This window comes from Bos taurus, chromosome 19 (genome assembly GCF_002263795.3).
Source record: "Bos taurus isolate L1 Dominette 01449 registration number 42190680 breed Hereford chromosome 19, ARS-UCD2.0, whole genome shotgun sequence".
Taxonomy (NCBI): domain Eukaryota; kingdom Metazoa; phylum Chordata; class Mammalia; order Artiodactyla; family Bovidae; genus Bos; species Bos taurus.
Window position 1 is genome coordinate 55,689,906 of NC_037346.1, and position 27,049 is coordinate 55,716,954.

Here is a 27,049-nt window from a genome sequence, read left to right on the forward strand (position 1 = left end):
AAGAGCCAGTGCAGCAAAAAAAAAAAAAAAAAGCTATTTTAAATTGCAAGCTCCTTATCAGTAATGTTTTCTCTCTCTTTTCCCTGCAGGTCCATGAGTCTTACAAGCACCTAAAGTCGCTGCAGTCCAAGCTCTGACGTGGCTTGATGATAAGTGCAGTCTGCCCTGAAAGTAGCTGTTCTTACACCTGTCACACAAACTTCGTGGAATCTTGATCAAATTCAGAAAAGCTGTAGAGCAAGTGATAAATTGACCCTTTCCTCTTTTTATAAATGAAAAAAGAAAATAGATTTTGCAAATTAAAGGAGAAAACCAGATGTGTTTTACAAGTGCAATTAACACTGAAAGAGACTATTAAGCATTCAGAAAAAGTTTTAAGAAATGCAGTGCGACTTCCATCTATATTGCTGCTGATCCCAGGAGGCCAGGACTTTTGATAATTAGTAAAATTTAACTACTAAGTAGTTAATTATTTTCACATCTTAATTGCTAATCACTGGATATACAAGTGTTTTTAAGCAGAGGTGTTTTTTTAAGCAGGGTAGAACCCTTCCTAACTTTCTTGCTCATGTCCTAACACAGCTGCCAGGGGTCCCGGCTAGAAAGCAGGAGTGAAGAAGAGAGACTGGGGAAAAGAAACTAATCAGGAAACCTGTGAGTTCGTGCCTGACACACTGACGCCTCTCCTGCCTGCTTGCCCTCCTTAATTGATGTATTGCTCCTACCTTAAGTGTTCACAGTAGCGTCTTTCCAACCCAAAGATTTCTTGAGCACAGGCTTCTGCAGGGTCCCTGCCCTGTGTAATTCGGAACTAAGCTTCCGTTGGAGGCTTCCCTAAACTGTCCCTCTAGTAGCATTAGAGCTCCCTTTGCCTCAGCTTCTCGGGGAGAGGGAGGCAGCCAAGTCATCTCTACATACAACTTTTGGCAACCGATGAGATCTCCACATCAGTGGTTTTGATCTCCCTCTCCTGAGAAAGACGCTAAAGAAAGGAGAAAAATAGTCACAGTTCCTTCTTAGAAGAATTAAGGGCGTGGAGAGCTATCAGTTATGGTTACTGTAACTTTGGTGACCATGTTAACTACATTTTCTAGAACAATCCAGATTTCCTATATTCTGGCACTCTGGCAGAAGCCATTAAAATGCTTGGAGGTCTGGCCTTAGAAAAATAAAAGCGTCACTCATTGCCTCTTACACCCAGGAAAGTCCTTTGACAAACCATGTGTTCTGATTTTTTAATCAGAAAATATAATCATTGAAACAGTGGCTAAAGGATAAATGGAAGCTCCATAGAATGTTTCTTACAGTATATCTGGTTTTATTTTCAGTATGTTTCTAGGAGCTTTATCTGACTTGCTAAATTGTCCTTTCAGCTGAAGTCTTAATTTGTACAATCATTCTATATTTAAAAGCTAAACATGTATCTCATGATGAATTTTTTCTTCAAATCAATGTAAAACAAATCACTTAATTTTCTTGTTGTTGTTAACTGTATTTGTAACCTCTGTCTCACGAAGCCAGTTGTTCTAGAGTCAGTCTTGAGAATGTAGTATGTAATTCAGGGAACTGTAATTCCCTTCTTGGGACCTTACATAAAATCTCTCCCAGTGAAACTAGTAATAGACTTTAAGGTCCAGCAGAAGAAATACTGCCTGTTGACAGAAGCCTTAATCTTTCCACCAGGAGAACTAATTGATAATTGTGTTAACATTGAAGTAAAAAATCACTCTGTAAATCTCATATGGGTATCTCTTGGGACTAGATCAGATTCTGGGAAATAACAGTAAATTCAGATTGCTTGATATTAACCTGTTAAATATAGAATTGTTTCCAGTTAGTGGTTAAAAATCTTATTCACAGAGGGCTAACCCATGGCCAGGACATGAGGGTTTTTGAAATGACACCCACACAATCCAGCTTCATAGATCTGGGATCTAAGCAGTTTAAAACATGGTGGTGGACTCTGTCAGAGCCACCTTCAGTCCAGCACCTTGAGCTTTATATTTAAAAGCTAGATCTCATATTGATAGTATTTTTATTAACATTGGAATGTTTTGAACTTATTCACTGTAATTAAAGAATAAAGGTACCATAAGACCTCAAGAATTTGTCACTATCAAGATGGAAAGAATGTACCACATAAAATTAAACATAAATTTAAATTATGAAGAATTTTAAGATGTAGATTTAGGTAACACTGAACAAAAGAAGGAAGGAAGGAGTGAGACCTGCCTCAGCAGATAACCTGCCTCAGCAGATAGATGGTGCTGTCTTTGTAGAGTATTTGAGTGCTCTGTCCATGCAGGAATACAGATTTGTTGGTTTCTCATAAGGAAGCAGCAGACCCAGCTTGCTATCCTTTAGAAGCCAGACTTTGCCACACATAAGGGTGGTTCTGTTGGGTTCTTTTGTGAGCCATTTTCATAAAGAGTACAGATAAATTTCAACCTAATCTCCAAAATGATGATAAACCTGAGCAGAATTATTGTTTCTATTAGATGATACTGACATAACCCTTTGAAAGATCCATGAGGTTTTTGCTGTTTGTAATGGATGAAGTTTGCTACATCCTGAAGTATTTGGATTTCTACTTCGTATCTACTCAGTAGACACTGAGGTGTACTTCAGTGTTGCACATAAGTGACCTCAAAGCACAGTTGGTCCCAAAGCCTTTTCGGGCCTTCCTGTTCTTGTCTTCAGAACATCATACCACTAAGTAGCAGCTTATCTTCAGAACATTCACTTAATTGCAACATTAACCATGTTCACATACTTTCTGAGAACTCACTGGTGGTAATTTCAGATAACATACACCTGGAGGCATTTAACCATTTGTAACATTAACATGTTATTAGAACTCAATTATTGGATTTTCTTCAGTGCAAGGCTTTGGTTGCGGAAATATATTGATTCATGATCCTTGAGTTCTCTAGGGAACAAAAATTCCTCTAATGACTGTTGCTCAGAGTCCTACCCCTTTCTGAGTTCTATCCATCTCAGTAAAAAGAAAACTAGATGCAGATGGCCTATAACACCCACTAACCATTTTGTGTACTGTGCAAGGTATGCCTGGAGTCATAGATTGTCCTCAAGCAGTAGCTGCTGCACCAACTGGAGAGGAACCTTGCCAGGAAACTGATGATTCTACTTGAGGCCAAGAATCTTCTGTTGAGTCTCCTGACTCATAAAGGTTTGCATGGAAAAATGCAGAGATCAGCTAATTGAATATTTATTATTCCATTCCTGGAGGATTAGACCAAGTCACCGTAAATGAATAAAATGTCTTTTCATTTTAAAACACTGGTGGAGTTTTGCTTATAGCTCTCCAAACTCAAATTTTCATTATTATTCCTGTGGTCCATGATAGTAAATATAGAAACATAAGGAAATTTAGCCTTTGTAGACTGCAAATTCCTAGGTTTCAGAGAATTTTTTTTATTTTTTCTTACATATAAGTGAGCCACTGATTATCTCGAGGAAAGTCATGGAACATTGGGAGGATATTAAGAATTCTGAAGCAAAACAGTTTAACCACATTACTGTCGACTGTTTCACAGATTAGGTAACAACGTGATTCACCTGCATAATATTCCAACTGATGACTGCTTGTAAACATTTCCAATTGCTATGAATTCGAGGAAACTACTTTGGCGCATATAATTTGCTACCTTCTTACCCCTTTAACTGTCATGGTTTGAGTTTGCTTCCTACCCGGATGAAGTGTATTTAGCATGTATTGTTCCGCATGCCTGGCAGGACATGTCAGTGAAGGTGGGAGTACTTGAGGAGGTGCACAGGTCCAAAGACTGAGTCACAGTTGGACAGTGGTGACCCACCAACCTTCGAATAAGCCAAGCCACTAACCCCATCTTCCTTTGTAAAACTGAAGAACCCTTAATAAACTGTAATCAACACGAAAAGTGTTACTGTCTTTATTACGTGATGGTGTTAGGTTTCATCCTGGCTTCACAGCTTCGGCATTCATAATTGAAGGTCACAGCCACTTTCCTAGTCTTTATGGTTTCACTGCCCATCATTTTTCCACTCTCCATTTCTCATGCCCTCCACCTTTCCACCAGTCAGCCCTCAAAAGAATGTTGAAATAACCTTTTTTTTTTTTTTCCTTCTTGGCTGCACGGTAGAGCATGTTGGCTCTTACTTCCTAGACCAGGGATCGAACCCGTGCTCCCTGCAGTGGAAGTGTGGAGTTTTAATACTGGGCCACCAGGGAAGTTCCTGGAAGAACTTTAACTGGTTTGGAACCTAGGTGGGCTTTCTTTGTGGCTCAGCTGGTAAAGAATCCGCCCGCAATGCGGGAGCTGCTGCTGCCGCTAAGTCGTGTCCGACTCTGCGACCCCATAGACGGCAGCCCACCAGGCTCCACTGTCCCTGGGATTCTCCAGGCAAGAACACTGAAGTGGGTTGCCATTTCCTTCTCCAATGCATGAAAGTGAAACTGAAGTCGCTCGGTCGTGTCTGACTCTTTAGCGACCCTATGGACTGCAGCCCACCAGGCTCCTCCGTCCATGGGATTTTCCAGGCAAGAGTACTGGAGTGGGGCGCCATTGCCTTCTCCGGCAATGCAGGAGACCTAGGTTCAATCCCTGGTTTGGGAAGATCCCCCGGAGAAGGGAAAGGCTACCCACTCAAGTATTCCGGCCTGGAGAATTCCATGGACTGTATAGTCCATGGGGTCGCAAAGAGTCAGACACGACTGACTGACTTTCACTTCACTTCACTTTGGAGCCCAGGTAGTGGTAGTTCTGCAGAAAACCGGGAGGAAGAAGCTCACCGGCCTCGGAACCCACGTACCGCCGGCTTAGCAAAGGGGCGTTCAGGCAGCTCCTAGCAACGCGCCCAGCGGCTACGACGCGGTGCGCCGACTAACGGCCGCGGAGGGGCACCCTAGGAAGTGTGGTTCATTCCAGCGCCCCAGACTCCCTTGGCTCTAGCAGGTGAGCGGGCTTAGGACTACAACCCCCAGGATGCTTCGCGCCTCTCCTTTCTTCCGGAGGCCGGGCGACCGAGAGATTGGCGTCCGTAGCGCTCCGAAGCTGGAGGCCTCTACTGAACCGGGCTGGAGTGGAGCCTGGACCGTCAGCTATGTCTGGGACACGTCCCAGGGGCTGCGCCTCCGAGGGGAATGGCACGTAACCGGGGGGCGGGGGGCAGGGAGCGTGGGGAGGATTTCAGGGGCTGGAAGGATCATACGCTGCGCTCGGGATCGAGATGGGCTGGGCGCGAGGACCGAGGGGATGACACCGGGAGGGCCCTAGCTAAGGGATCTTAAAACGCCTGGCACGGAGTTGGCTGTGCACAACGATGCGATGGTCCTTGTGGTCCTGAGGCCTTTGCAGCCTCCCTTAGAAATTCCCACGGTCTGCGAGGCTGGGACAGGATCATTGGGAAATGGGAGACGCTCCTAGATGTGAGGAGACAAAAACACGTTGGGTCGTGAACACTGCCATTACAGAGAAGGAGAAACTCAAGCATTCAGAGTGGCCCCTGTGCAGTAACCCCACATTAACTTTGCATTCTAATAATAGGACAGGCCGGCACCAGACAACTAGAGCTGCCCACCTCTTATTACTTTCTTCCAAGCTGTGCCAAAGGTCAGTTTGCATAACTTTTTGAGGAGCGGGCGGGAAAGAATGATAATTCTGGGGAAAACAGTTCACCACTAATGGAGTGAGTTGGATTTACAGTTAAAAGGGGAAATTTTCCACCGATAGTGAAAATACTATCAAGGAGTAACCAGCTTTCACATCCGTTCTGTGTGCTGATTGCTGCTGGGAAAGTAGACCTGAGTGTTGCCTGGAAAGGTGTATTGACCACAGAGCCAGACCCCCACCTCTTTTCTAAGATGAAAGTGAAGTCACTCAGTCGTATCCGACTCTTTGGGACCCCATGGACTGTAGCCTATCAGGCTCCTCCATTCGTGGGATTTTCCAAGCAAGAGTGCTGGAGTGGATTGCCATTTCCTTCTCCAGGGGATCTTCCCGACCCAGGAATCGAACCCGGGTCTCTCACATTGCAGGCAGACGCTTTACCATCTGAGCCACCAGGGAAGCCCATCTTTCCAAGTTGGAGACCTGCTATTTTCTGTATCCTCTTTCAGAATAAGGAATGAGGACCACTGCACTTTTTTCAAATAATCTCCAAGCCTCAAAAAGTTACCCAAAACACTTTGCCTCTCATCTGAATCACCCACCATAAGAAATTTTTAACTGATGGAAATAAGTTTTGACCTTTTGAATGAGTAAAGTGAGAGAAGGCTTTATCAATCTTTGACTCAAGCACTGTTAAAGCCAAATTGTTTGTGAGCAGACACTTTAATTTTCTTCATTAGGGAGGATGAGCCTGACAGGCAGAATTCCAGTGAGCTGGACAGCGCTGTGAAGGAGCTAGAAGCAGCCCCCAGAGCCTTGAGATGGTAAGCAGAATGCAGAGCAGTTTAGTTCAGTCGCTAAGTCGTGTCCGACTCCTTGCGACCCCATGGACTGCAGCACACCAGGCTTCCCTGTCCATCACCAATTCCCAGAGCTTACTCAAACTCAATGTCCATTGAGTCAATGATTCCATCCAACCATCTCATCTTCCCCTTCCCTTCCTGCCTTCAATTTTTCCCAGCATCAGGGTCTTTTCAAATGAGTCAGCTCTTCACATCAGGTGGCCAAAGTATTGGAGTTTCGGCTTCAGCATCAGTCCTTCCAATGAGTATTCAGGACTGATTTCCTTTAGGATTGACTGGTTGGATCTCCTTGCAGTCCAAGGGGCTCTCAAGAGTCTTCTCCAACAGCAGAGAATCAGAGCAGGTGTGTGGAAATAGGAGTCTACCCTCCCCCCTGCCTCCACCTCCAAGAGCTTGACTGCATGAAGTACTTTGGGGACTGGGTGGCCTCAAAGAAGAGTGATGATTATAGATATCAAACTTACTAATGGGACTTCTCTGGCAGGTCCAGTGGTTAAGACTCTGTGCTTCCCAATGCAGGGGGCATGAGTTCGATCCCTGGTCCAGCAAGCTGTGTAGCATGGCATAAAAGAAAAAAAGCAACTTCTTATTAAACAGTAAGCAAGCATCTCTTTTGAGCCTCTGAATATCCATCTGGAAAGCATTTTTACGTGTCTGTCACTGATACTGAACAGTCAGGGACATGGATTAGAGGAAAACATTACATCCTGGGAGGGGTTGTATGTGGCATCTGGAAATCTGGGGGAAAGGAGAGACTTCCACCCACCAGATAGCACCCAATGTGGCATCCACTGCTGGTTGGGGGTGGCCCTTTTCATGCTCTGAATGAGTCTATTCTGAGAAGCTCTAAGAAAACCATAAAGGCCGTCTGTCCCCACATGTCACTGGTGCTCCTTGTCCCCATCTTTGCAAAAGGCAAAACAATTCATTCTGCATTCTGGGTTTTAGTACACATTCACTGTCTGATCTTGTTCATGAGATTTGTTTTTCCCTTTTTAGGCACCAAAAGCCAAGAAAAGAGTGAAAGGTAAGTGGGGATGAAACATCACCCATAAGCCAAAAATAATTCCCCCGCCTTGGGTCCACATGACTTAGAAATGTCTGCCTGAATGTTCTCAGTGAATGTCTTTTTTTTTTTAATATTTATTTGTGCCAAGTCTTAGTTTTGGCACTTGGAATCTTTAGTTGTAGGATCTAGCTAGTACCCTGGAAAATTCTATGGACAGAGGAGCCTGGAGGGCAACAAAGTCCATGGGGTCGCAAAAAATCAGATACAACGGAGCATGCAGTCACTAGTTCCCTGACCAGGGGCTGAATCCAGGCCCCCTCCCTTGGGAGCATGGAGTCTTAGCCACTGGGCCACTAGGGAAGTCCCTTGGTGTGAGTCTTGCTGTTTTCCCTGTAATCCCAAAGGTAGCTTGTGCTTTCCTACGGAACTCCCTATGCTGCCTTGCTGGCCCTCAGAGTAATTCAGAAATAAACAACAGATGGGACTCAGGGAAGAATCCTTTTTGTTGGGCTCTGTATCCAGAAGTATCCAGTTGGGGTGTCCTGGATGAGGTCTCAAGCTATGAGGCCCTAAAGGACCCTTCTCTCCTCCTGAAGTCACGGTGGCCCTTTTCCTGTTCCAGACTCCATCGATGATGTCCTTGGTGACCTCCTGGGAGAGGAGGGTAAGTGCCCCTTCCCCAGAACTGCCTGATTCAGGCTTGCTCTCTCTCTTTTATTAACTGAGATATAATTCACATAAAGTTCAGTCTTTTATAAAGTGTACGGTTCAGCGACATGTAGTATATTGACAGAAGTGTGCAGTCACCACCACAGCCGAGTTTAGAACATTCTCGTCACCCTGTAAAGAAACTCCACACCATTAGCAGTCACTGCTCACTCTCCCCTCCTGCACCCCTAGGCAGCCACTTACTTAACTTTCTTTCTCTATGAATTTGCCTTATCTTACATTAAATGGAGTCATGCAGTATGAGGCTTTTGCATCCGGCTTCCTTTCACCTTCCCCGTGTTCGAGGTTCGTCCGCACTGTAACAGTCCTCTCTCCATTCCCTTCCATGGCTGGACAATATTCCATTGTTCTATGCGCCCCATTTGTTTGGCCATTCATCAGTTGATGGATGTTTGGGTTGTTTCCACATTTCAGCTAGGCTGTTATGAATAATGCTGTTATGAACAACCATATACAAGTTTTTGTGTGGGCTTATGTGTTCGGTTCTTTCGGGTGTAAACGCAGGCGTTGAATTACGGGATTATATGATAACTCTGTGTTTAAGTTTTTGAAGAACCCCCAAACTATTTCCCACAGGAACTGTACCAGTGTACCTTCCCATCAGCAGTGTAAGGGAGTTCCAATTTCCCCACATTCTTGCCAGTAATTGTTATTTTCTTTTTCATTATATCCATCCTGGAGAAGGAAATGGCAAGCCACTCCAGTATTCTTGCCTGGGAAATCCCATGGACAGAGGAGCCTGGCAGGCTCCAGTCCATGAGGTCACAGAAGAGTCGGACACAACTTAGCGACTAAACAAACGACAACAAATAGCCGTCTCAGTGGGTGTAAAGTTAAATCTCATTGTGATTTCGATGGGCATTTCCCTAATGACTAATGATGACTAATGACCTTGAACATCTCTTCATGTGTTTCCTGGCCATTTATATCTTTGAAGAAAGGTCTATTCAGATCTTTACCCAGTTTTCAAACTGAGTTATTTGCCTTTTTATTGCTGAGTTTGTAAGAGTTCTTTCTGTATTCTGGACACAAGTCCCTTGCCCTGTGTGTCCGTGTCTGCTGCCCTGAGAAACAGGGCTTTGGGGTCAGCAAAGCTCACCAGCCACAGCGTGGCTGAGATTCCCCCTGCCTTGGCCCAGGAGCATGCACAAAGCAAGCCCGTGGGTGATGGAAGTGCGTTGTGTCCGCTTTCCTGGTCGGGGTTGGGAACAGCCTCTTGATTTGGCACCAGCTGGGTTGACTTCCTGCTTGGAAATATATGATGCCCTCCTCCATCCAGGTTTTTTAAGAGACCTGCCTCAAGGGTCAGTTTCCTTCCTCCAAAAAGGCCCCTCTCTCAGTAGGAAGATGTGGGAGACAGCTTGGTGGGCAAGGCGCAGTCCTTTCCATCTTGACTCCAGTTCTCTGTGGCCGAATCACATCTTTTATTTTCTTTTTTTCAGTGACACCACCTGAGAAGCCCGTTAAACTTACGTCACGTGCCAGAGACGCCCCAGGTGGAGCCCAGGTGCTCCCTCCCTCTGGGCCTAGACCAAAGTGAGCACATGGGGCCGCCAGGGTATCCAAGCCCCATTTCAGGCCGAATGCTCCTGCCCTTCCCTCCCTCTCCACTCACGGTGGGTCCTGCTTGTAGGGCCACGACCTTCCTGTCCTCCCTTCAACTCCAGGGCAACGGAGGATCCTGGCGGGGTGGGAAGGGAACTGAACTGGAGGTCAGAGGTTCCGGCTTCCAGTCCTGCTTACTGTGTGACCTTGGGCAATTCCTGAAGCTCTCTGAGCTTCCGTTTTCTTACCCTCGGAATAAGAGGATTGGCCTAGATGCTTGACTCTCAAATTGGTGACTCAGATTGTTCTTCTGAACTTTCCCACAGTTGTGAGAAAGAAGGAGGCACTTTGTGAGCACTCCACTCTCCACCTTCATTTTAGCCCAGATAGTTCTGTTTTTCTCTCCTACCTGTTGCTTTTAAAGGGACTGTACATTTTTAACAAACTTAAAAATCATCACATTCGGTGACTTGTGAGATTCCATTCAGCAATTCTGTCCTTCTGGAGTCTGTCTAGGCTCACTTGGCCCCTCTAAGCTCCTTCTCCTTCCCTGAATCATCTAGTGCCCTGAGGACCGTGGGGGTGGGGTGCTGGTATAGACTCTGCTCCTTTGCAGGTCCCTCCTGGAAGACGACGCCTTCATCACCCAGGCAGGCCTGGCGGGAGCTGATGCCGAGGTGAGCCTGGCCTGTTCCCTCTTCCTCACCGGCTCTGCTCACCCCCAGAGACAGTGAGACGGCTGTTGTGTCCGAGGGACTGCCCACAGAAGGCTTAGAAGTCCCCACAAAGCCAGTTTGTTCTTAAAACAGTACCCAAGGGCTGCCAAGTGGACTCAGAGCAAATCCTTTTCATTCCTCCCGGTGAGATGAGCTAGAAAGGAGAGCTCCGAGCAGCTGATGGAGGCTCAACGGTTGCCCCTTCTTATGGCACTTCCCATAATAAACTCCACGCTGTCCGATCACGTGGAGGGAAAGTAGCTTAATCTGTTTTGTGATGGCTATAGACTTCCTTTTGGGAGGACCCAAAAGCAGCAGCGCTTTGTGAGTGTCCACAGCTGGTCAGGTTTGACTTCATATGAGCACTGTGAGGGCAGAACCCTCCAAATTATGCTCCTCCCCTGCCCCCAGCTGTGCTCCTGCCCTAACAGGAGCCAGGTGATAAGGGTTATGCTCCTCCCCCGCCCCCAGCTGTGCTCCTGCCCTAACAGGAGCCAGGTATTAAGGGTTATGCTCCTCCCGCGCCCCCAGCTGTGCTCCTGCCCTAACAGGAGCCAGGTATTAAGGGTTATGCTCCTCCCCCGCCCCCAGCTGTGCTCCTGCCCTAACAGGAGCCAGGTGATAAGGGTTATGCTCCTCCCCGCCCCCAGCTGTGCTCCTGCCCTAACAGGAGCCGGGTGATAAGGGTCCTGACTTTTGCTGGGCCTTGACCAGCATGTCTCTCCTGACCCTCCCATCATGTAGGTTTCAGACATCTCTGATGCAGACCCGCAGTCTCTGCTGCAGGCCATGAAGGTAAGGAAACAGCTTCGAGGAGATGGGCTGGGACACCATTTTACACCAAGCCTTCATTCTCCCTCTTGTTCCTTCATTTATTTATTTATGTATTCATTGGCTGCGCTTCACAGCATGTGGGATCTTAGTTCCCTGACCAGGGATCAAACCCACACCCTTCCCTGCAGTGGAAGGCAGATTCTAAACCCCTGGACCACCAGGGAAGTCCCAACCTTGGGTAACCTCAAACCCCAGGACCTTGCTGTTCTGTTTCTACTGCAAACAGCTTCAGCATTTGCTAAGCTTTTGTGAGAAGCTGCTGAAAGCAAGTTTGAGGCTCCCTCCCATTCTCACCTCGAAGCGGCAGCTGCTCATGAGGGCTGGTGGGAGCACCAGCCGGAAACCTTTCGGGCTTATCTGAGACCAACTGTGTGGAGCCTTTGGGTTTCGGCCCTGCCTCTGTCTTTCTCCTGTAACCTTGTTGGGATGGGTCCCCCACCCAAGTCCCCATCTGTTCCACATGGAAGTTGGAGGCAGCATCCTTACCAGACTTCTCAGAGCCTGGGGGTGTTTAGCACCTGCCAGCTGAGCACCTGTGGGGATTCCTTCCTCCTTCCTGCTTTTCCAGGACCTGGATGAAATGGATGCTGACCTCTTAGGGCTGAAGCCAAGTCTAGCCTCAAACAAAAGGCCTGCAAAGGGCTCTGGGAAAGAAGAGCCGCCTAGTCCCCTTAAAATTGCCGGTGTGTTAACCGCCAATGAGAAAGGTGAGTAGGACATAGCTCCTCGAATGAGAAGACACTGGGGATGTGGGAGATGCTTAGACAGAAGGCCTCGTGCCCTATGGGTTCTCTCTGCCTGGGAGGGGGAAGACCAGGATCTCAATGTGCACCTGTGTGTTGGAGCGTTTATGGTTGGGGAGGGAGATGGGTTGAGCTTCCCACCGCCCCCACCCCCACTTCCTCAGACTCCTGGAGAATCCATTTGAGTTAAATTGCAGAATTTTATGGTAACTTTTGCATCGGCCCAACCCATGTTCCTGTTTGGAGCAACTTGTGAATAGAGGGCCGAAGGTCACTTCCAGACCGCATTTCCAGGCCAAAAGCCTGATTGAGATCCAGGGCGGTATAGACCTGTCCCACAGCTGTGTCCACGGCCACAAGCCCTCAGCCACCAGATGGAAATACACGGCAGCCCGGGTCCCCATCACGGTGTGGCAGCATGTAGGCCAGAAGAGACCCAGGCCTGTGACCTTGGCTCCTCTTTGCTGCCTGTAGGAGATGCCATTCCCACCAAGAAGCTACCTCCATCTCCCTCCAGCTTTGGGCATCAGTACAGGAAGTTCTCCTTGGAAGGTACCACAGGCCTTCTAGGACACTTCAGTTTCCATGGCTCCAGTTTCAATGCTCGTTTGCCCGAGGGCTGACAGACTGTCTGTCAGATGCGGAGCAGACAGCTGGTGCCGTTGATTTTGTTCCTCAAGAATTGAGGGAGGGACTAATTGTGCCCCTCTGGCTGGGATATCTGGGCACTTATTTGCCTGGACTTGGAAGCCAGGGGTCAAACTGAAGATTATAAAGCGTGAGGGAAAGTCCCTTGTCCTTCATGCACTCCCTGACATTTTACTTGCCTTCTCAAGCCTCAGGGATGTTCCTAGAATGCTGGTACAGACAGCAGAGCCTGGGGCAGTCACGCTGGAATGCGGGCCCTGGGGCCGCTCTCCCTGCTTCCTCTCCCCTGGCCCAGTCTGCCCTGTATCGGAGCCCCGCTACCCCAGGCCCCCAGATGCCGGGCGCCTTGCATAGGTGTCAGAGCAGCTACAGCTCTCCGGTCAATAACTCCCCCAGGGCAGTACAACGCTGGTTTTCCTGAACGCGACATACAGTCTGCCCTTTGCTTCCCCTTCTGCCCGTGAGACTCAGAAGACCCCCTGGCAGGACTTCTCTCTGATGATGAGGAAGGAATCCCCAAGAAGCTGCCCTCCACGGAGACGAAAACCTCTTCCAAAAAGAACCCAGCCCCAGTCAGAGATCACGGTAGGGTGGGCTTGTTAGGTTCCTGGGGCTGCTGCAGTTGACTCACTGAACTTGCCAGTGCAGATCCAGAGACCCCACCAGGCAGGGACCAGAGGTCTTAGATCCTGGACCAAGAGGTCATCAGCCTCTGGGAAGAGGGAAGGGAGGGGGATGGGAGCGCCCAGGAGTCGGGCTGGGGGAGTCGGGTGCCAGGGTGGGACCAGACGCTGCTGTGCCTGCTGTTCCACTCAAAGGTAGAGAAACGCCCCCTCAGCCCATTCAAACCGCACAGTTGAGGACCAGAAGGCTGAGGCCACTGTGCCCTGTGTTCTGGTTCTCAGGGCCCTCTATCCCTCTAACTCCTGGGGACACTCCAGTCCGAAAGAAGGAAGAGCTGCTCTTCGACGATGGGGACGACATCATGGCCACCCTGGGGTTTGGAGACAGCCCCAAGGCAGAGAAGAGGCAGGCGGGCGACCAGTAAGGGTCCCTGGGCGTGGAGAGTGCCACCAGGGAAAAGCGAGAGGGAGGGTACAGTGTGGCCCCCCTAGGAGCCCCTGGTGCTCACAGGTACCTGCCCCTTGTCCCTTCCTGCAGGGAAGGGCCCCTCCCTGCCCGCTCCAAGCTGGATGAGCTGCTGGGTCGGGGCCCTGCTGCCAAGCTCCTAGCCCGGCCAGGCACCAGCGAGCACAGGGAGTTCAAGTTGGACAAGAAGTACCAGCGGCCACAGGGTGAGGAGGCTTGTGGGGTGGGGGCAGAGGGACAGAACAGGTTTTTACCAGGAGCCATAATAAAAAATAAGCTTTACCTCATGACACACACACAGTGTATTATTCATATTTATGAACTGGGTCAAAAGTGTCAGAAAATAACCGTCACTGTGTTTAAGTCTCTGTTGTTTTTTTTTGTTTATATGCTCTTTGACTCAGAGAAGGCAATGGCAACCCACTCCAGTACTCTTGCCTGGAAAATCCCAAGGACCGAGGAGCCTGGTAGGCTGCAGTCCATGGGGTCGCTAAGGAGTCGGACACAACTAAGCGACTTTACTTTCACTTTTCACTTTCATGCATTGGAGAAGGAAATGGCAACCCACTCCAGTGTTCTTGCCTGGAGAATCCCAGGGACGGGGGAGCCTGGTGGGCTGCCATCTATGGGGTCGCGCAGAGTTGGACACGACTGAAGCGACTTAGCAGCAGCAGCAGCAGCAGGAAATGGCATCCCACTCCAGTGTTCTTGCCTGGAAAATCCCACTCGCAGAAGAGCCTGGCAGGCTACAGTCCATGGGGTCTCAAAGAGTTGGACACGACTGAGCAACTAAGCACTTTGACAATTAAATATATCGGTTGTAACTTACTAGTTTCTCAACCTGCTAATAGGCAGCAGCTCACGGTCTGAAAGACGCTGCTCTGGCCAGTGTTGCTCTCTTCAGAGCATCGGCCCACGGCCTGTCGGCTCGAAGCCCTTGTTGGGACACACGATCTCACCCGGCCTCACCCGCAGGGGTCGGGGCCGGGCTTCTCAGGTGCTCTTTTCACAGCTCACGGTGATGTTCTGTGTGCTGAGGCTAGAGGTGTAGACCGACGCCCAGCCCCTCACTCGGCTTCCTCCGACAACGCATTCCCATCACTCGTCTTACCCGTCAAGCTGCTAGCTCAGCCCTTTTCAAACCCAGCATTCTGCAGCACTCACAGGTCGACTCCGCCTGCTCTAGATCATGGGTTCCTTCATTCACAGACAAAGAAGACACCTGGGGTGATGAGGACTTCACCTTTGGGGCCTACCAGCCCACCGTGGGCTCCTCCGAGGGCCGCCAGTCCCGCCGGCAGTCTGTCAGGTAAGCCTGAGGCAGAGTTGCCTGCTGAGAAAGTGGGGGGCCCCCTCACCCCATCCCACCACCAGGCTTGTTTGGGAGGCACTAGACTCCGTGGACGCCAAAGGAGGGGAGTGGCCAGTGCCCAGCAGTCCAGGCCAAGGGGTCGGGACAGCCCCCCCAGCAGGAGTGGACCCTGGATTCTGCTCCCAGCCTCCTTGGAAGAGTAAGGAAGAGGTGGACTTGACTCAGCTGGAAGCCCTGGGGAACCGGAAAGTGCTGTGACGTCAGCTGGTCTGCTTCTCCGTGAGGAACACCCAGACCCGGGGGAGCAAGAGGGAACCTCGGGCAGCAGCTTCTCAGACTCAACTCCCCGGAAGCCCGGCCCTGGGCTCTGCCTTGACCGTCCTGACAGTGGTCTCGTCCCATTTGGCAACAAAATGTTAAGCTAGTGCATAGATTTTTCTGAATTTGGAGATTTTTTTTTCTCCCAATATATATTTTAAACTTTATATTTTGAAATAATTTCAAACTGATGGAAGAGTTGTGAGAACAACTCCCTCCTATCCTTTCTCCAGGCTCCATGGTGTTAACGTTATGTCACGTCGGCTTCCTCAGCCTCTCTTTCCATCTCAGTAACCTTGCACACATGTGTGTCAACTCTTCCCTTAAACCTTGGAACCTGCTGCCGCCTGCCAGTTAACTCATAGAGTGAAGTCAAAGTCGCTCAGTTGTATCTGACTCTTTGTGACCGCATGGACTATATAGTCCATGGAATTCTCCATGCCAAAATACTGGAGTGGGTGGCCTTTTCCTTCTCCGGGGGATCTTCCCAAACCAGGGATCAAGCCCAGGTCTCCCACATTGCAGGCGGATTCTTTACCAGCTGAGCCACAAGAGACAATGGCCAAATGCATAAGTGAGTGACAGAATGACTGTTGACGGAAAGCCTAGAAGTGCTTGACCTGGCTGACTTTTCTCTGGGTGTGTGTGCCCGTGGTTGGTCCTGTTTGTTGCAGATGGATTTGTCCCTGGTTTTCGTGACTGAATCAAGGTGTTTTGCAGACCTCACTTGGCTCGCCGTGGCTCTGGCTGAGCAGGGCCCCAGGCATCCTGACTTCTTACTGTGGGCCCCCTAGTCCCCCCAGGCAGTGAAGGGAAAGGCCCGTCAGGAGTTCTTGGGAAAGGCTGCTTGGCCTGCCTTAGACTCCCTCTTCTCTGTCTTGAAGTAGGTTCTTAGATGGCGGCACAGACCCCAAGGGAGAAGCTGGCTCCAGGCAGAGCACCCCCGCAGCCTCCAGCCCTACCCCGCCCAGGAGGGGAGGCGCCGACTGGCTGGGTCTCAAGGACGATGGCTCGGACCTGCTCCCCAACTCCCCAGGCCGGGAGGCTCGAAGGGGTCCCCCTCCTGCGAGCCAGCATTCCGTCCCCGTCAGCCACCCTGCCCCGGCTGGGCTGCCCTCCTCCTCGGGGGTAAAAGCACCCGCCGAGGGTACCGGCCCTCCTGCCAGAGGCAGCCAGGCTGCGGAACCAGGAGCATCTGAGGAGGAGGCAGACGAGGACTGGCTGAGCCACGCCCTGTCCCGGAAGAAGGCCCAAGGTCTGGCCAGAGCGGAGCGCACCTCGGCCTCTGAGGGCCAGCACTTGGCGGGGGCAGCCGGCCGGCCACGTTCCTGCAGGTAGGGCTCAGGCCGCCGTCTCTCCGGAGGGAGGACTCAGCGCCTTCGTCAGCAGCGCCCCCATTGTGCTGACTGTGGGCAGAGTGCAGTCTCTCAGCCGTGCTTCTCCCTATCTCTGGGCATGGGGAGAGCGTCTGGCTCCTCACCTTTGGGAGCTGGGGGGCTGCTGATGCTCACGCCCTGCTGCCGTGGGGCCAGGCGCTGGCCTGGTTGGGCAGGAGACCCAGGGTGCCCTCATGTGGCTCACACAGCCTTCCTGGTGCCTCCAAGCAGGGCTCTGTCCATAACGCCCTCGGGCTGGCGGGAAACCCTGTGTCCAGTGGCTCTGCTGACCAAACTAAAGCAGGTGACACGTGTGGGGGATCACTTGTGCTCTTGAGGAGTGTTCGAGAAGACAGTGGCTGCCAGGGGGCTCCTGGGGGAGGCTCTGGAATGTGAGGGAAGACAGGGAGCAGCCCCAGAGTGGGCTGGGACCATCCAGAGGAAGCTCTGCAGCCAGAGCAAAGGGGAGGCGAGGTGGGCAGTTGTGTGACAGGCTGGGCATGTCACCCCACCCTGGGGTTGAGTAAGCAAGGAGGGCAGTCTGGACCTGGACCTGAAACCCAAGGGAAGGGAAGGCTTCCTCACTGGCCCTGAGAGCCAAGAACGGACAGGGAAGAGCGGACAGAGACGAGAGGAACCACGGGGCACTGGAGCCGGTGGGCGAGTGGGCAGGGCCTCAGTGGACGCTGCGGGCATGGCATGGACCAGAGCATGGCCATGGTGCCCGTGCAGGGCCACAGCTGCTCCTTAGACGTTACCAGGTGGTTGCCCCTGGGAGGGCTGCAGAAGGCCAGGGGCTCAGACCGTGAGGAGGATTCCCAAGACGGGATGGTGGCAACAGGAGGAAGGTGGAGGGGGTCGGGAAGAGGGGCGGCCTTGCAGCTTCCCTCCTGGGCTTTGTCCCAGCCCGCCCTCGTCCAGCCTAACCCACACCTTCTCCTGCCTTCATACTGACAATTGCTTTCTCAGTCAGCCTGCTGCCAGCACCCAAGGGCTCGAGCCAGCAGCTGCTGGGGAGGTCCCAGGAATAGCAGCACAAGGGCCATGGTCCCCACCTGCCACCTCTGGGTACGTCCAGTCCGAGGCGGGGCTGCAGGCGGGTGAGGCGTCCCTAGAACAGTGGGCGGTTGTGCTGGGCTCCATGTGGTCAGTGTGGTGTATGGGATCCAAGACCATGCACGAGACCCACTGAGTCAGGGGACCTGAAGCCAGATCCCCGTCCCCTTTTCCAGCTGAGACCCCACTCTTAGTAGGATACCAGCCTTCAGGCCTTTCCAGTCTATGACTTGACCCTGGCCTTCGCCTTTCCTGCCAGACCAGCCCTCCCCTCCTCCCTGTATCCTTCACAGCAGGCTGCTCACCTTGCCACCCCCGCCCCATGTCCACAGGTCCCCCGTGACTTGGAACAAGGCCGCCTTGGCCCTCCATGCAGGTGACCCAAAAAGGGGAAGAGCCCCTGGAGACCACTCTGGCACAGGTGTGTGTTCTGCTTTGTTTGGGAGGTTAACTCTGGGTGGAGAGGCACTGAGAGCTTCCTTCGGGGGTCCCTGCAGGCAGACGTGAAGCCAGGCTCTCCCGAGCACACGCCTAGACCTCCGGCCTCCCTGCGCCTCCTCATTTCTGTGCTCTTGATTTTTCAGAGCCTGCAGTTGTTTTCCCGAATTCCCAGGAACCCTCAGGGCCTTCTGTGCCTGTTCAGGTAGGGAGGGTGAACAAACAGGCGGGCCCATGGGGCAGTTCTCCTGTGCTCAGAGGCAGCACCTGCCAAACTGCCAGGAGGAACGCGTTGTCCTCTCAGCCGGCTCCCCTGTCTCCCCACCAGCACTCGCCTGCCTCTCCCGGACAGGGTTGGGTGCTCACTTGCCGGCACCAGTGGAGAACTGAGGTGGCCCCCAGGCAGAGGCAGCTGAGAATGCTTCACTCAGAGTGCAGGGCTCAGCTGTCCTGCTGCTCCATCCAGAAAACCTCCTGCACTGCCGTCCTCCCACCGCCCACACTGCCCAGGTGCAATAGCACCTGTGACCCCCAGGCCTGAGCAGGCCTGGCCCCACAGGAGCACCTGTGGAGTGCTTCCCGGGAACCCGGAAGCGCCTCTGCGATGGTGGGTGGGTAGTGGGCAGCCTGCAGGACCCAGAGCATCACTCTGCACTGGAACTTCAGGCCTGACAGCAGGGCCGGGGTCACCACCTTCTGTTGTAGCTGGAACTCTGCGGGGACCCGCTGTTTATGTGGAACCCCTGCTGGGAGGATGTTGTTCTGAGGGCGTGGGGGAGACTCATTTTCCCCAACCTGACCTGAGAGGGGAGGACGGGGACCATATGACCCTCCAGGTCTCATCCTTGGCCTCTGGGTGTCATGACCCTGTCCCTGTCTCCAGCCACAGGTCAGGCGCAGAGCCTGGCAGGTCAGAGGTGAGCTCCGCTGGGGTCCTGTCCCCTACCTGATGGGGCACGTCTCTCCCCCTCTCCTCCAGTCCCTGGCCCGGAGCCTGCTGCCCGGCTCCGAGTACCAGCAGCAGCTCCTGGCGGCACAGGCTGAGCTTCAGAGTGGCACCGCTGAGCTCCAGGCCACCCTCCTGCAGAATCAGGCCCGGCTGGCAGAGCTCGAGGCCCAGGTGAGGGGCAGAGGGGCAGTGGCTTCCAGGGCAGGGCTAGTGGGACGGCTTCCCCAGGCAGCCTGAGGGACTCTCCACTCCATCCCCTCCCTCCATGCCATGGCCCAGGTGCGGAAGCTGGAACTGGAGCGGACCCAGCACAAGCTGCTGCTGGAGAGTTTGCAGCAGCGGCACCAGGCAGACCTGGAGCTCATCGAGTGTGCTCACAGGTACCCGGCTCCTCCAGCCCGGGCTGCCCCTGGCTCAGGGCCAGCCCCAGCTCGGGTGCCCTAGGGCCCTCTGGCCTCCCCTTCTGAGCCTCACGGTTGGGTGTTCTGTTGGCAGGAGCCGAGTCAAGGTGCTAGAAACATTGTACCAGCAACGGGAAGAGCGGCTGCGGAGAGAGAACGAGGAGCTGTCTGCCCAGTATCTGTCACACTGCCAGGAGGCCGAGCAGGCCCGCGCTGAACTCACAGCCCAGCACCAGCGGCGCTTGGCAGCCGCCACACAGGAGAAAGACCAGGAGATGGAGCGGCTCCGGGAGCTGCAGCGGTGAGGAGGTGCCGGGGGCCGGCTTCAGGGCTCCCAGAGGAAGCCAAATGCCCTGAGACCCCAAGCTGTGGGCTCAGCAGCCTCTGTACCAAGGCTTGACCGCTTGCTTCCAGATGAGGACTAAGAACTGAGGCCCACCTCCCTGACCCATCTCACGTACCCTCCCACCCCTGGTGGGGATGCCCCCCACTCCTTCAGAGTAGCGAGGGCATCCCGGCAGGGCCCAAGGTCACTGGCTATTCAAGCAGGGCCTGGCAGCAGCAAGCAACCCAAGCACTAATTAAGCACAGGTGAACCAACCCATCAGCCGGACCACTCGAAGCTAGTGACTGCATCAGCCCTGGAAAAGGTTGTGCCTGGCCTGTGGATCTGATTGCCTTTCCAAAGGAGAGCAGAACTAAAGAAAAGGCACATGAGGGGGTCGGCCAAGGTGGGCTGAGTCGGCCTTTCCCCACGGCTCAGATTGGCTAGACACGAAAGGCTTGTCGGGCCCCCGTCAGGTGTCCTTGGCTGAATAACAAGGAATCTTCCCCCAGAGAGAGGATGTGGCATCGAGGCAGCAAGACAGATAAGAAGACGTAGGAGCCAGGGAAACGGAGGCAGTGCCTGGTGCCGGGGAGGAGAGGCCACAGAGCACGGACCGTCCAGAGCAGCCCCCTCCCGGACGGAGCCGCCCAGGGTGTTCACTGCGCTGCCCTCCCCCGACGACCCCATCCCCTAGGGCCTCCATCCTGGAGATGCGCAAGGACCACGAGGAGCAGTTGCAGCGGCTGAAGCTGCTGAAGGACCGGGAGATCGACGCCGTGACCAGCGCCACCTCCCACACACGGTAGGCTCGCCATCAGGCTCTGCTCCCCCAGCAGGGTGGGGCTGGAGGACCAGGCCTTCATGACCCAAGCCCCGCCCCCTGCACCCCAGGTCCCTGAACGGCATCATCGAGCAGATGGAGACATTCTCCAGCAGCCTGCACGAGCTGTCCTCCCGCCTGGAGGCCTCACACCTCAGCAGCTCCCAGGAGCGGGAGCTGGGGATCCGGCAGCAGGACAAGCAGCTCCAAGGTACTGGGGCCCCGGGCTCCTCCGTCCTGTCCCTGCCGACGGGAAGGCAGGTGGGTGGGCAGTGAGCACCCTGTGGGCCACCTCCAGCGCTGCAGGAGAGGCTGAGCCAGCAGCAGCGGGACATGGAGGAAGAGCGGAGTCGGCTCCAGGAGGTCATCGGGAAAATGGAGGCACGCCTGGGCGAGCAGAGCCGGCTGCTGGAGCAGGTAGGGCCCATCCTCCTGCCCCTGCTTCGGGGCCTGTCTACCCGGCACTGGGCAGCTGTACTCTGCCCTGGCCTCCTCGGTGCTTTTCTTTGTCTCTTCTGCCCCTTCCTGCCTTTGCAGGGACTCCCACCTCCCCAGCCTCCAGAAGTGCCCCCAGCCCACCCCGTCCAGCCCCTACCTGCTCATCACTGATGCCATCACTGATGTGCCTTTGGGAGAAATGCTCTTGTCTCCTGAGCTGTCTTTAAACTTCCTTCATCTCTTGCATCTATAAGAGCAGGCTTTGTGCTTTTAAAAAATCATGCCCTTTTGTGCTTGTTTCAGCAGCACATGTGCTAAAATTGGAATGACATAGACAAGATTAGCATGGCCCAGTGCAAGGACAGGCAAATTGGATATAATCTAATAAGTGGTGAAAACAATTGGCTGCACTTGTGGGGAAAAAACAACTCCCATTGACCCCTACCAAACAAAAAAGCAATTCCTGAGAGAATTGATACAGTAAATATTTGATCAATTCAGAAATAGTAATAACCTTTTCTTTTTTTGTACAAAGTTCTAAGATGATACGTTTCATTGAAAAAATTAAAATAACTGGCAACAGTAAAGAAAAATTATCCAGTAGCCCGAGGTAGCCACTGATGACATCACAGATACCCTATAGACCTGTCAGTATGTGGACACAGATGTTTTTATATCCTGAACCATGTTTATTCAGCCCTGTCAGCGCTTGACTCAGTGCCTGCCTCAAACCAGTCCCCAGGCTCCTTCCCATTTTTACTGCTCAGGAAAGGCGGTGTTTGTGGCATAGCGTGGGAAAAGCCAGATGAGGGTGGTTTGCCCAGCTCCCCGGGGAGCATTCAGGCCTGTCTTGGGAGCTGGTGGAGCCTCCAGGGGCTGGAGCGCTCAGCCGTGACCCTGCCGGGCCTGCAGGAACGCTGGCGGGTGCATGCCGAGCAGTCCAAGGCCGAGGCGGCACAGCGCGCTCTGGAGGAGCAGAGGAAGGTCATGGTCCAGCAGATAGCCATGGAGCGGGAGGAGCTGGAGAGGGCCAAGGTGAGTCCAGATGCACCACGTTTGGCTGCGTCCCTGCCATCAGGCCCAGGGATGCTCACCGGGGCCCTCGCCCCCTCGCCCCAGAGTGCCTTGCTGGAGGAGCAGAAGTCCGTCATGCACAAGTGCGGGGAGGAGCGGCGGCGCCTGGCGGCCGAGTGGGCCGAGTTCTTCGCCCAACAGAAGCTGAGTAAGGAGCGGGCCGAGCGCGAGGCGGAGCGGGCGCTGCAGGTGGACACCCAGCGGGAGGGCACGCTCATCAGCCTGGCCAAGGTAGGACCCAGAGCCTCCCGGACGGTGGGAACCCCGCACAGCCCTGCCTCTCTCCCCACCCTGGCCCTCACAGTCTGATCCTCCTCAGGATGGTCAGCTTCAGAAAGCACGCAGCGGTAATGAGTCACCACTGCAGGATTGAAACAACCACAATCATCATAGTAACAACTTGCTTTTACTGCTTCTTTATACTCATTTGCTCTTTTAATCCTCATCACGTTCCCATGACTTAGATATTCTAGAAATGAAGAAACGGATTCAGAGAAATTGAGCCTGGGGTTTGGCCCCAGGTCTCCCGCCACCTCCTCCCAGAGTCAGGGTGGAGTTCAGCCCCAGCAATGAGGCAGGGTGACCTGTGGGTCCCCAGAGCCCAGTTCAACTCCAGGAAGGAGAATGCAGCCAGGCTTTGCCATCTCCAGGAGCAGGCAGAGCTGAAGATCAGGGCCAGTGAGCTCCGGGCCAAAGAGGACCAGCTGGCAGCCGAGAGGGAGGCCCTCGAGCGGGAGCGGCAGGAGCTGCGTCTAGAGAAGGAGAGGGTCAGTGCCGCTGCCCAACGCATCAGGCTGCGTGCGGAGGAGGTGGAGAACATGAGCCAGGTGCCACGGTGCAGCTGGGGGGTCGGGGGGCGGCATGCTGACCTCTGCCAGCCCAGCTGACCCAGCCGGGCTCCCCACAGGTGGCCTCGAAGAAGTACGAGGATGGGGAGCGGGCCCTGCGTGATGCCCGGCAGCTGCAGTCGGAGCAGCAGGCCCGGCTGCAGCTGGTGCAGGAGCAGCAAGAGCGGCTGCGGCAGCAGGAGCACCACATGCACCAGGCAAGGCGCCTCCCAGAGGCTCTGCCCCCAGGACCCCTCCCCAGGACCCCTCCCCCACCTTCTGCCCTCACTGCGGTGTCCTCCTCTCTGGGCCCGGGACAGGAGCATCTGAGTCTGGCCCAGCAGCGGCTGCAGCTGGATCGTGTCCGACAGGACCTGCCCTCCAGCCCAGTGGGGCTGCTCTCCAGGGCCCAGGATCCCGCAGCCTCCGGCCTGAGTGGTAAGTAACTCTGGGAGGAGGGGACATCGGCTCAGCCCGCCCACTGGGCAAAGCATGCCAGCCACATCCTGCCCAGCCTCCTGTGTGCTCAATATAGGAGGCAGCTGAGTTTGTTTTTTTAAAACCTAAGTTAGTTATTTTTATTTCATTTTTTTTTTTTTAAATTTTGGCTCTGGTGGGTCTTTGTGACAGCACACAGGCTTAGTTGACCCGTGGTATGTGGGATCGTCCTGGACCAGGGATGGAGCCCATGTCCCCCGAATTGGAAGGCAGATTCTTGACCACTGGACCACCAGGGAAGTCCGCAGCTTAAAGTCATCTTGTTATTTCTTTTTTTATGCTAGTAATGCATGTTATAGAAAAACAGGTCAAAAATAGAAGAAGGGAAACTAGTTTTTAAAATATTTCCCTCAGGACTTCCCTGGCAGCCCAGTGTCCAAGACTCCAAGCTCCCAGTGCAGGGGGCCGGGGTTGAAACCGTGGTCAGGGAGCTAGATCCCATGTTCTGCAAATAAGACTCAGCACAGCCAAATAAGTTTTAAAATGGACCATGCTTATATTAAAAAAAATACCTTCAACCCACTCTCTAGAACCACTTTATAAACATTTTGGTGCATAATATTCTAGACTGTTGTGTATATGTTTTTAAAAACAAAATTGAGTTCTTGAGGCGCTAGCCCATACCCCCTTTGCCTGGTAAAGAAATAAAGTTACTCTTTCTCCTCCATTAAAAAAAAAGAGAGAGATTGCATCATAGATTGTTTTGTACCTTTATTTTTTCCATTCAGAAATATTCAGATGGAACATATTTCATGTCAGTAATTACACATTTAACTCTTAATCCACATAATTTTCATTATGAGTTGTCCTATATTTTTACTAATTTCCTACTGATTTTTTTGTTGTTGTTAAGGTAACTAGTACTTCAGTGGCAATTTTTGTATAATACATACATCTCTCCCTGATTATTTCCCTCAAATAAACTTTCAGAATTGGACTTAGCAGCTGAGATCCCATGAGCATTTTCTGAGGCTTTTGAAAGCTGGATGTGCCCGGAAGGTCGGTCGGGTCGCACCCACCTGCAGTGGTGAGAAGGCCCCAGGATCCAGCTGTGGCTGTCCTGGTCTCCCGCCACGCTGCCCTCTGATCCCGCCCTCCTCTGCCTTTCAGCCACGGTGGCACCTGCCCCCGCCGTTCCTCGGTGCAGCCAACCGCCAGTCAGCCTGGGTCCCTCACACCTCTACGCCAAGCTGGTGCTGCTGAAACACACAGCTGAGCAGGTAAGCGTCCTGGAGCAGAGGCCACCCAGGCCCACCCGCTGCCCCTGGACTCAGGGCTCCTCGTGTTCACAGTGGGGACAAGAAGCTCAGGCAGAGGAGGGAGAGCACAGCCTGGCCCCGGGGAGGGCCGAGCCCACCCCACTCCCGGCGGAGAGCAGCACGGCAGGTAAAGGCCAGGCCTCGCAGACGCTCGCGGTGTCACTGAGGGAGCATTTCCTACCCGCCAGGCTCTGCGCTGAGCCTTGTGAGCCTCCCCTCGCACAGCCCTCCCTGGCAGGTACTGTAATTTTTTCCAGTCTGCAGACAGGCCAAGCGGGCCCATGTCATGTGCTGACACGTGGCCTCCCCCGGAGGGAGAGCTGGTGCGTTCCCTGCCCTACCCCCTCGGATCCAGAGCCAGGCAGAGCCAGGACGTCAGCCGGGAGAGGACTGATCGATCCGCTGACCCCCAGGGTCCCCTCACGCCCAGTCCAGCAATCCACATCCCTGTCCACAGAAGCCGGTGCAGGAGGGAGCCGGAGGGCGATTGCTCACCCAGCTCTGCCTTTCAGGACCGCGACTTTCTGGAGAATGAACAGTTCTTCCTGGAGACCCTGAAGAAAGCCTCCTACAACATGGCGTCCCACTCAGCCTGAAGGCTCAGCTGCCTCCTCACCAGAGGCTTCAGACCCTGCAACAGACCCTTTGGCCGCCAGCTCATAGCAGGGGCGCCTGGGAGAGCCCCTCAATGCCCAGGGCCTAATTACAGCTCTTCCTGTGGACAGGGTGCCGGCGGGTTCTTTGCGAGCCCTCCAGCCCATGGCTGAGGCAGGTGGGTGCGCCCAGGCCTCTCAGACACCCCAGGAGGCAGCAGCCTCTGGGGAGATGCCGTCCTGAGGGCAGGCAGCCCCACGACACTGTCAGCGGCAGCAGTGGATCTGCTATCCACAGACTTCTACCTCAGGACCCAGGGTCTGACTGGGCTCTGTGGGCCCCTCAGCCCATGGATGGTTTTAGAATCTTTTCATCTGGGCCTCTCCTGAGGCCGGGGGCTTCTCTACCCCCTTGCCACAAGGAATGGCCGACAGAGAGCATGGGGTCTCCCCGCTTTGGGGATGTAGAGTCAGGCCACACATGTTACAGGGCCTCCTGGCCTCCTGGCTGACGAGGTGGGGGAGCTGCAGGGACAAGGAGGGCGCCGTGCCTGGTGCTTTTACCTCGAGTTCTGACGTGCTCTTGGGGCTCAGCCAGCCCGTCCTGCTCTCAGGCTGGCACACAAAACCTGCGTCTCGTTCCCAGCTGCCAGGGCAGCCAGCTCACTGGCACAGACCCTGGGCTCATCGGCTTCTTCTGATACACTCCCCAGAGGGTGACGGGGTGCGGGGAAGGATGGAAGGCTTTTCTCCGTGCTGTTCACTGGCCGCAGAAGCCCAGCGGTGGGAATGAAGATGACAGAGCAAGCCCCTGTCTGGGAGTATACAGAGCGCTGGGGATCAGAAGGGGCCGCACCCTGGCTGCTGCCCGAGGTGGGGGGCTTTGCCCTTCTCCATGTACAGACAGTGGGCCAAGGCCTTCTAGAGGGGCACCAGGAGAGGGCTGAGGGGGTTGGTAGTTGTCTGCTGCAGACCCAAGGACTCAACTAATAAAATCGCAGTTATCAGAACTTCCCTGACAGTCTAGTGGTTAAGACCTGGCACTTCCACCGCAAGATGCGCAGGTTTGATCCCTGGTTGGGGAAAAAGAAAAATAAGCAGTTACCTCAAGAGCGGCTTCTCTCACCTCCCATCAGAGAGAACTGTCCGAGGAGCAGGAAGGTGGAGGAGGGCAGTGCCGAGGGGATCGTGAGGGCCCAGGGGCGTCTCTGCTCTTTGAGATCAGCCTCCAGCAGGATCTTGTGTTATTTACAACCTTCTTCCTGGACCCACTGAACTGCTATATCCTTCATGACTGGGTTCGTAGAATTTGCCACGGCTCATCAGAGTTGGAACCTATTTTTCAGAAATGTTTGTTCTGTAGGGCTGTTATTTGCTCTAAAACTGACTGGCTGGGACCCTCCAGCCGCCCCTGCTCTCCTGGCTGGACCGCAGGCCAGAGGAGGTTGTGATTACCACCCTTACTTCACAGATGAAGGGACTGAGACTCAGAGGTTAAATAACCTGCTCAAGGCGGCAGCAAACAGCCAGACCTGGGTTTGAGCTGTCCTTGGGCAGTTTCCAAAGCCCAGGGCGCT

At 53.4% G+C, this 27,049-nt stretch overlaps 2 protein-coding genes, 1 long non-coding RNA gene and 1 other non-coding gene across 16 annotated transcripts in view; 3 read left to right on the forward strand and 1 right to left on the reverse strand.

Annotated features, from left to right (window-relative positions):
- Positions 1-3,920, forward strand: part of ACOX1 (acyl-CoA oxidase 1) — a 24,232-nt gene extending 20,312 nt beyond the window's left edge. For 3 of the 4 annotated variants that reach the window (XM_024980019.2, XM_059877980.1, XM_059877981.1), the window contains one exon: positions 90-3,920. In XM_024980019.2, coding sequence (XP_024835787.1) covers positions 90-137 — 48 coding nt within the window. In that variant the 3' untranslated portion in view covers positions 138-3,920. 4 annotated transcript variants of the gene reach the window in all.
- LOC132343120 (uncharacterized) lies at positions 2,762-7,022 on the reverse strand. Its single transcript, XR_009491807.1, has 2 exons — positions 6,937-7,022; positions 2,762-5,422 (listed from the first exon to the last, which is right to left on the reverse strand). It is a non-coding gene; the product is annotated as an uncharacterized lncRNA (long non-coding RNA).
- FBF1 (Fas binding factor 1) lies at positions 5,013-26,486 on the forward strand. 10 transcript variants are annotated; one of them, NM_001075642.2, is given in 30 exon segments: positions 5,013-5,150; positions 5,547-5,612; positions 6,350-6,433; positions 7,472-7,499; positions 8,104-8,145; positions 9,653-9,746; positions 10,372-10,432; positions 11,216-11,266; positions 11,874-12,012; positions 13,162-13,281; positions 13,602-13,740; positions 13,858-13,991; positions 14,995-15,094; positions 16,300-16,749; positions 17,761-17,859; positions 18,180-18,268; positions 18,432-18,490; positions 19,265-19,405; positions 19,514-19,614; positions 19,730-19,936; positions 20,658-20,765; positions 20,855-20,994; positions 21,082-21,200; positions 22,134-22,256; positions 22,341-22,526; positions 22,946-23,122; positions 23,203-23,340; positions 23,443-23,560; positions 24,731-24,840; positions 25,392-26,486. In NM_001075642.2, coding segments are annotated over 28 exon segments (3,360 nt in total). In that variant the 5' UTR covers positions 5,013-5,150; positions 5,547-5,612; positions 6,350-6,430; the 3' UTR covers positions 25,476-26,486.
- On the forward strand, positions 21,512-21,614 carry LOC112442782 (U6 spliceosomal RNA). The gene has a single exon (XR_003031075.1). It is a non-coding gene; the product is annotated as a U6 spliceosomal RNA (small nuclear RNA).
- Positions 26,487-27,049: the final 563 nt, after the last annotated feature.

Coding starts and splice junctions, on each gene's coding strand:
- FBF1 (XM_024980021.2), top strand. CDS start 5,104: ATGTCTGGGACACGTCCCAGGGGCTGCGCCTCCGAGGGGAATG. Junction 9,747..10,371: donor CCCTCTGGGCCTAGACCAAA/GTGAGCACATGG, acceptor GCTCCTTTGCAG/GTCCCTCCTGGAAGACGACG. Junction 18,491..19,264: donor GGCCTTCTGTGCCTGTTCAG/GTAGGGAGGGTG, acceptor CCTCTCCTCCAG/TCCCTGGCCCGGAGCCTGCT.